Source organism: Peromyscus leucopus, chromosome X (genome assembly GCF_004664715.2).
Source record: "Peromyscus leucopus breed LL Stock chromosome X, UCI_PerLeu_2.1, whole genome shotgun sequence".
Lineage (NCBI taxonomy): Eukaryota > Metazoa > Chordata > Mammalia > Rodentia > Cricetidae > Peromyscus > Peromyscus leucopus.
The window spans coordinates 81247161-81255709 of NC_051083.1; the positions used below are offsets into that span (position 1 = coordinate 81247161).

General features: G+C 38.5%; 1 protein-coding gene across 1 annotated transcript; it reads right to left on the reverse strand.

Annotated features, from left to right (window-relative positions):
* Positions 1-2218: 2218 nt before the first annotated feature.
* LOC114683747 (E3 ubiquitin-protein ligase RING2-like) lies at positions 2219-7896 on the reverse strand. The gene is made up of 4 exons (XM_028858070.2): positions 7820-7896; positions 4999-5884; positions 2697-2761; positions 2219-2310 (listed from the first exon to the last, which is right to left on the reverse strand). The coding sequence occupies exons 2-3, from the start codon at positions 5825-5827 to the stop codon at positions 2736-2738; spliced, it is 855 nt and encodes a 284-aa protein (XP_028713903.2). The 5' UTR covers positions 5828-5884; positions 7820-7896; the 3' UTR covers positions 2219-2310; positions 2697-2735.
* Between the last annotated feature and the right edge of the window lie 653 nt (positions 7897-8549).

An 8549-nucleotide genomic window follows, 5' to 3' on the forward strand; every position in this document is an offset into this window, starting at 1 on the left:
GTAACACATCTTAAAATAATATTCTACAACACCTGGAAACAAACTCATACACAAAACCCTCCATCTACAATTTGTTCTGCCTGTAAGATGCGCTGGGGCATTGCTGGCACAGAACTTGTGAGAGTGGACAACTGCTGTGGATATCGCTCCATATAAATGAAACACTGATGGCCAGTGACCAGACAGGAAGTATAGGCGGGAGAAGGAGAGAGGAGAATTGGGGAAACAGGAAGGAGGAGGGAGAGACACTGCAGCCACCGCCAGGACAAGCAACATGTAAAGATGCCGGTAAGCCACCAGCCACGTGGCAAGGTATAGATTCATAGAAATGGGCTAATTTAAGACATAAGAACAGTTAGCAAGAAGCCTGCCATGGCCATACAGTTTATAAGTAATATAAGCGTCTGAGTGATTATTTTATACGTGGGTTGTGGGACTGCGGGGCTTGGGGAACCTGGAGAGAAGCCCTCCAGCAACAGCCAACTAATATTTGGCTTAACTTGAGGCTCATCCCACAAGAGGGAGCCCATGCCTTACACTGTCTGGATGGCCAGAAATTATAGAATGGATAGCCCAGAGACCTAGTTTAGAACCAAACCTGACTGGCAAATATGTTTTTCACAATATACATATGAAATGATTCTTAATGATATTACACTATACTCATAGATCAGTGCCTTGTCTAGCCCTCATCAGAGAGACTTCCTCTAGCAGCTGATGGAAGCAGGTGCAGAGACCCACAGCCAGATATTATGAGGAGAGAGAGTCTAGGTTGGAGGTCTCCATCCTGCCCAGCCCCTTGGAGAACAGGAAACCCCATGGAAGATAGGGAGGAAAGACTGTAGGAGTCAGAGGGAATGGAGAACACCAAGAAAACACGGTCCACTGAATCAACTAAGCAATGTTTATATATGCTCACAGAGACTGAAATAGCAAGCACAGGGCCTACATTGGTCTGAACCAGGTCCTCTGTGTATATGTTATGGTGTCAATTTCGTATTTTTGTGAGACTCCTAACAGTGGGAACCAATGTATCTCTGATTTTGCTTGTTTTTGAGATTCTTTTCTTCCTACTGAGTTGCCTTGATATGACTTTTGCCTTGTCTTATGATATCTTATTTTGTCCTTTCTGGCTGTTTTCTCTTGGATATCTGCTTTTTTCTGTAGCATGAATCTTTAAGAATCTTATTAATAAACCTGAGGCCAGTTATTGGGGTGAATGCTGGAAGATCACAGAAGCAGAACAAGCCAAAGCTTCCTCACCTTGCCAGTTCCTTGGTTGATCCTGTTGATCCTGTTTCCTCAGACTGGAACCTTCTGAGTCCTCATCTGAATGGATCTCAGCTGAACTGCTGCTAGACGCCTAAAAGCTTAACCAGCCAAATGCTTATAGTTCCTGGTCTTCAGGCCTTACATACCTTTCTGCTTTCTGCCATCACTCCCTGGGATTAAAGGCTCACTTTCTGGGATTAAAGGCATGAGCCACCGTAGTTGGCTGTATCCTTGAACACACAGAGATCCAGGTAGATCTCTGCCTCTGGAATGCTAGGATTAAAGGTGTGAGTGCCACCATTTTCTAGCCTCTGTATCTAGTGGCTGTTCTGTTCTCTGACCCCAGATAAGTTTATTAGGGTGCACAATATTTTGGGAAACACAATACCACCACACTTTTCTGGAAAGGAAACAGAGAGGGAGTGGACCTGGAAGAGAGGGAAGGTGGGAGAGGGGACCTAGGAGTGGAGGGAGGAGAAACTGTAGTTGGGATGTATTGTATGAGAGAAGAATCTATTTTCAATGAAAAATAGAGGATTAAAGTTGCTGGGAAAAGTAAAAGGAGATAATTTCAGAAGACACAAATAAAACCATCTTACCATGTAATCTGTTCTTTACAAAACTCATATCATGTACCCATGGCTTCAGAATTGCAACGGAGTTTCTGACCTCTCATTGCAAAACTGTTCCCCTTGGCAGCTTAAGCTAGACTAAAATAGCAAGACTGAAAGAGGTTATTGATATACAATTAAATACAAAAGCAAAACAAACAAGAAAAATATATTCAGGTATTACTGTGCCATGCATATTGTGAGAAAAGTATTTTAAAATAATTAACTTTAGGATAAAACACATTTTCACATATTATAACAACTACTTATCTTTCTGACAAAATACAGAGAAACAATCTAAGGGAGAATGAATTTATTTTCATTTCAGACTTGTGTGGCCCTTCATCATGAGTAAAATATAATGGCTAGAGACTTGAACATATTGATGGGCAGAGGCAGCGGCCGCTGGTTACATGGTGTTTGTTACCTATGGAAAAAAGAGGTAGATAACAGTTAGGCAGACAAATAGCCTTCATTGTGGACCCCTAAAACCCCATCTCTGCCGATCTATTCCCACCTCTTTAAGGTTTCACAACCTCCCAAAACAGCTTCCAGCTGAGGAAACTGTTTAAACTCATGATGTTTCAAGCACCATTTCAGATTGAAGTATATCATAGCAATAAGGGAGAGACTGCAGGAAAGCAGATAATTCCAATAGCCAGGAAAAACTTCAAAACGACATAAAATAAACCATTATACTACTGTGTATTGGAATAAAAGTGAAGGGAATATATCTCATTATATTCTAATGAAACTTGAAAAAGTCATCAATAAAGCAATCTTAAAGTTTAGAAAACATTGAATGTTTCTCACCCAAGAATGGTAAATCACCACACAAGGTCTTCACTGGCTTTAAATTCTTGGTTTTTCAAGTTCACCTGAAAAACAAAATATGGTGACAGAGATTAAAACCACACAATGTAGGCACAAGGGACTTGTTCAAGGTGGACATACTCTAGGATATGAAAAAGACTTCCATGTATCATAGCTATAAATTCAAGCAAAATAAAATAAAATGCCATTCTGATTATGTAGCATAAATTATATTTAAAAAGGTAAATATATTAGAATTAGAATAGTTAACCACAATGCATGAAACTAGTTTATACATGTGCATAGTTTCTATAGTACTTATTCATAAATAATGCAAAAATACAAAATGGGCTGTTATTTTTATATCTGTTACAACAACTATTTATAAAGATCAAGCAGCACTGCTGTAATAAATATAAGCAGTGTTTCTGAGTTTGTATTACAATACAAAAAGATTTGTCAACTAAACTTCCAGGAAGCTAAGAACTTTCAACCATCAAATTCTCAAGGGGCTGTCTCACCTGAGGAAGTAGTTTCTCCACCCTCAGTAGAAATAATACAATAATGCCTTTTCTGCCTTTGACTCAGGAAATTAATCTTTATTGTCTGCTAACCTAACAGTGACTTTCTCTGAAGGAGTTGCCAGGCAAGAAAATGTTTTCAGGGACCATCAATAGTTGCCTCTAGACCTATAACCAGACTCAAAGCAAAACAGGCTCCTAGAGGAAAGCTAGAAAGTATAGTCCACAAGAAGGAGCACTATACAACTAAAGAGCTTAATGGATTTACTAATTCAAGCAAAAGTCTAGAGAATATGTGTGGGAATGGGTTTTAAGGGCATCGGGTAATGGTGGATCAGGCTGAGTTTATTGATGTGGGCCCACTGAGTGGGAATTCTGCTGTGGGACTTAGAGAACGGCCCCCAGCTTCCATCCTGCCCCCGACTTCCCTTCCGGACCAGAGGTGAATATCCAGGCTCAGCCCGGACCCCATCCCTGGGTTCTATAAGAAGAGGGACTGAACAAGCCATGAGAAGTAAGCCATGAGAAGCAAGCCAGTAAGAAGCTCCCCTCTATGACCTCTGCATCAGCTCCTGCCTCCAGGATTCTTCCTTGTTTCAGTTCCTGTCTTGACTTCCTTCAGAGATGAAAAGCAATGTTGAAGTGTAAGCCAAACAAAGTCTTTCCTTCCCAAGTTACTTTTTGGGGATGGTGTTTTGTCACAATAGAAATCATGACTAAGACAAATTGGTTCCAGCATAGTGGGGTATTGTTTTGACAGAATTGATCATGTTTTGGGGAGGATTATGGAAGGACTTTGGAACTTTGGACTAGAACAATCATTGAGTGTTAAGAGTTCAGTGGGTTATTCTTTAGGGGCTTGGAAGATAAGACTGTTAAAAGCAATGCAGAAGATGGAGGCCTGGCTTGTGAAGATTCAGAGGGAAATTTAAAGACTCTATCAGTGACATTTGTTATTTTGAATTTAAGACACTTCAAGTATTATATTGAATAGCTAGAGAGTGATCAACTTTGTCTTGCTGATGATTTTAGTGGAATTGCTTTGAGTTTCTCTCCATTTAAATTGATGTTGAGTATGGACTTACTATAACCTGCCTTCGTTATATTTATGTATGTCCCTTGTATCCTTGAGGTTCACACTGTAGAAGAGAATCCTGCTCTCTCAAGTTGTCATCTGACTCCCACACTAGCACCATGACATTATACATCCAGAACACACAATAAATAGTTGTATGTTATAAAAAGAAAAAGAAAATTATGGAACATGCCTCAGAAAAGGATGCTCCAAAAAGAGTCATGCTTTGTGTAAACATGTAATTCAGTTACATTGTTAAAGGACAGAAAATGTACAGAATTACTGCACTCTCCTTCTAGAGATAAATTTTACCAAGAGATGTGATTATAGCAGTGTAAGTCTGGATCCGAAAGAAAACTGAACATATCTAATATCTAGCCATAAAAGAAATGTTGATATATCTTCAATATTAATGAAACAGGCTATAAAACATGCAGCTGTGGAATTGGTTTCTAGAATTTGTGCTCCTTGGCGGGAGCAGAATAAAGGTCCATTATGCCACTGACTTTTCAGTGTATCCCCCTGATCACTTCCAAAGAGAGGGTGCCATTTAAAGAGTGAATTGGTGTCTGCCTGGCATTGTATAAATGAGATACTGCTTTTCACTGGCTATATCAGGATACATCAGACTGGTTCTCTGTTTCTTTGATATCTTTCTTAAGCTAAACCCAAAGCCAGATATAAACTTGACAAGTAGTGGAATTACCTGATGTCTTTGTTAATCCTGTCTGTGCAGGGTCATTTTTTCCTGTAAGTGTTGGATGAAGACTGGATTCAAGTTCACTAGCCCCATCGGTCACTGCATCATCATAGGTGACTATAGCATCCGTACTATCATGTTCAAGCCCAGATGTTTTGGCCTTTTTGTTACTGGGACCTGCTTCATCACTGCTGTGTGTAGATGTATTATTGCAGGGTGAACTATCATGATTACCTTTCCATCCAGTACTAGTTTTACTCTGTTTCTCCTCTCCTGGCTGGACACTGTTGATGGTGTCCATCTCCTTTCCCTTTTCAATGTTGACACTGAGTGCTTGCTGGGTTTTATACTTCTTCTTCCTGCTTAATGTTTTCTCTTGAGAAGCATCCTTTTCATTACCACTTGAATGCATTTTCATGATGAGTGCATCAAATTCAGGGTCTGAATCTAATGACCTTTTTGAAATTAGTTTTCTCCTGCAGACAGGGCATTCTTTGTTGCCACGTCTAAGGGCTGTAATGATGCAATCTTTACAAAACCGATGGAAACAGGATTTTGTAATCCTGGTGTTATTCAATGTATCCAGGCAAATTGGACACCTAAAGTTATTACACTCATCAACATTTGCAGCCACAATTTCCAAATCATTTGTAGTTTCCTTCTGAGATCTTCCTTGTAATTCCTGTAAACCCTGTTCTGATGTTTCCCCTACTAGTTGTGCTTCATTTGTCTGAACTGCCTGTGACATTGTGGCTTCTGACACAGCCTGAGGCTCCTCTCTTCTCAGATTGGGCTGGGCTAGGGATTTGGCATTGTTCTCCCCTGGTCCCTCCATCCAACACTAAGCTTCTGTTTACCCAACTATATTGGAATACTTTATGCATGTAAAAACCTACAAAGATTGAAAATAAAGAAAATGTTAGCTGGATAAGGCAAATAATCAGAGTTTTATAGTCTGACACTTCAACAGTTAATAGGCAAAATATCTTGGCAAATACATCTCAAAAGGCATAGACTGCAAAACTAGACTTTTTTATTCCCCAAAATACATTTTAAGAAACAAAAAATTAAACAGGAAATTGCAACTTGACTAATTTAAAGAGGAATTTTCAACATTAAATGCAATAACATAGAAATTAAGATATGCTAAGTCAGTAGAGGGAAATCCTATCCCTAGACAAAAACTACAGGCAATTAATGACTGCTAAGAGAGTTAGCCTTTCCCAGGAACGAGCCCCCTAATTGGTTATCCAATACAAAGTGGTCAGGACTGAAACCATATTCAAACAAAAAACATAAAAAGGACTTTCTAGGTATATTTACATATTTATGGGTATATAAATATACATATGTAGGGTGTGTGTGTGTGTAAAACAATTATAAAATGAGGCCAACAATTGAAGAAGGGGTGGGGTGCTATAGAAAGGGTTGGAGGGAGAAGGGAAGGGGGAAATGATGTAATTATATTTTAGTTTAAAATTTAAGAAAGAAAAATACACCCAAACTAAAGTAAAATTTTTTATAACATTGTCTTAGTTAGGGTTTATAATACTATGAAGAGACACTATGACCTAGGCAATTCTTAGAGGAAAAAACATTTAATTGGGGTGGCTAACATTTTCAGAGATTTAGTCCATTATCATCGTGGTGCAACATGGTGGTGTGCAGGCAGACATGGTGCTGGGAGTCTTACATCTTGACCCATGGGCAACAGGAAATGATCTGAGATACTGGGCATGGCTTGAGCATATATGAGACCTCAAAGCCTATCCTGACCCAGTGACACACTTCCTCCAACAAGGCCATACCTATTCCAACAAAGCCCCATCTCCTAATAGTGTCACTCCCTATAAGCCAATTACATTCAAACTACCATAGCTATGAAGACAAATATATGTTTTAAATCTCTCATTGTAAAAATATGCTACTTGTTTTCTCTTATTTGTGGGTCCTATATGTTTAGTGCATACACAAAGACATTTGTACATTGGTATGATAAGAGCCTAAATGTGCTTGTTAGGAAAGTGGAATGGAATTAAGAGTGAGGAGGGCTAGAGGGGGAATTTTTGAGGGGTGAATATGGTCAGAGTACATGATATACTTGAAAGTCTTTATGAAACCCATCAGTATGTACACACAATTTAGGGCAATAAAAAAGAAAGCCTGAAGAATACCTGGAAAAGGCTAGCTCTACATGATGTTGCTAGCTGTGCATTAGAAAATAATCACACCTAAATTGAGTGGAGGCATCTTTGAAGATGTTTCAGACTGTCCACAATAGGATACTGTGAAGACTATTCCATTAATCATCCTTCATCTAGTAGATACCAATTCATTTATAAGATAGGCTATGTCTCAGGGTAACATGGCTGGCCTAGCAGGCATGATTCCATGGATTTTATTCCTAGCACCACTTAGATGAGAGTAAATTCATAAACGAGTATATTTGTTCAATGAAAATATTTGAGAAACAACTATAGTGAATAGTCACTCACAAAAACAGTGTGAGTGAGAGGTGGGAAAGGCATTACTAAAAGTGATTTACTTTCCTAAAAACCTATGTGACACATAATGAATATTTCCCATCCTAAAAGGACTAACCCCAAGTGCTTTATTGTTATCAGAGGCCTTCCTAGTAAAGAAAGATTATTAAATATTTTGAAATGCTTTCATGATTGCCCAGTCTACAAAAGGTGATCAACATATTTCAATGTATTTAGAGCAAACCAATATAAAAAGATGTTTGCTATGTATTCAACCTTACATTTTTTGTTAGTGTGGTTTGTGCTATCAGTTGAATGATGAATTTCTGAAAGCACAAACTTACCTTACAGGTACTTGAATATCCTGAGATGACAACTTGATGGAACCAGATGACTTGCCATGAAATGAATTGCAAAGCTGAAACAAAAATGTGAATCTCCCATTATTTCAAACTGAGAATGACTTTCCATTTAAATGTACTGGTTTCATCAAACAGTTGCCAAATCTTAAAATCACAAGTGCTGGAATACAGATTGTGTGTATGGGAGTTTACAGTCAATGAAAGACTGATCTTCCAGGTAACTTTCCAATTGTGTACTAAGACAGCCCCACAGTGATACAGCCAGGAAAAAGAAGGATTATCTTTAATCTGCTCAAAACAATTTAAGATAGTTTAACTTTTATAGTTAATAGATATTCCCCTAAGATAAAAATTTAAAAGGTGATATAAACTTCCAAGGAAAAATTATTGTATACCATTAGGGAAAGTTCTAGGAAAAAGCAAATTACAGATCTTAATAAAAGATCATATACATTATTTCATAATCACATTACTTTAAAAATATTAATATTGCTACTAGGGTAATCTAAAGGCAAGTATCCCTCCCTAGTTGGTTCACTCTACAACCTCAGAGCAATTGTAACTTCTGAGCCCTGGGCCTGCAGAATATCTTTTCTTTGAGGGTGAAATCTGAATCAGAATTGTGCAGTGTTCTGCCTGGTGGAAGTCTGCTTTGAAACATATGCTGGAGAGGACAGTGTAGGGACAGGTAAGTTCAAAGGTCTACACAGAG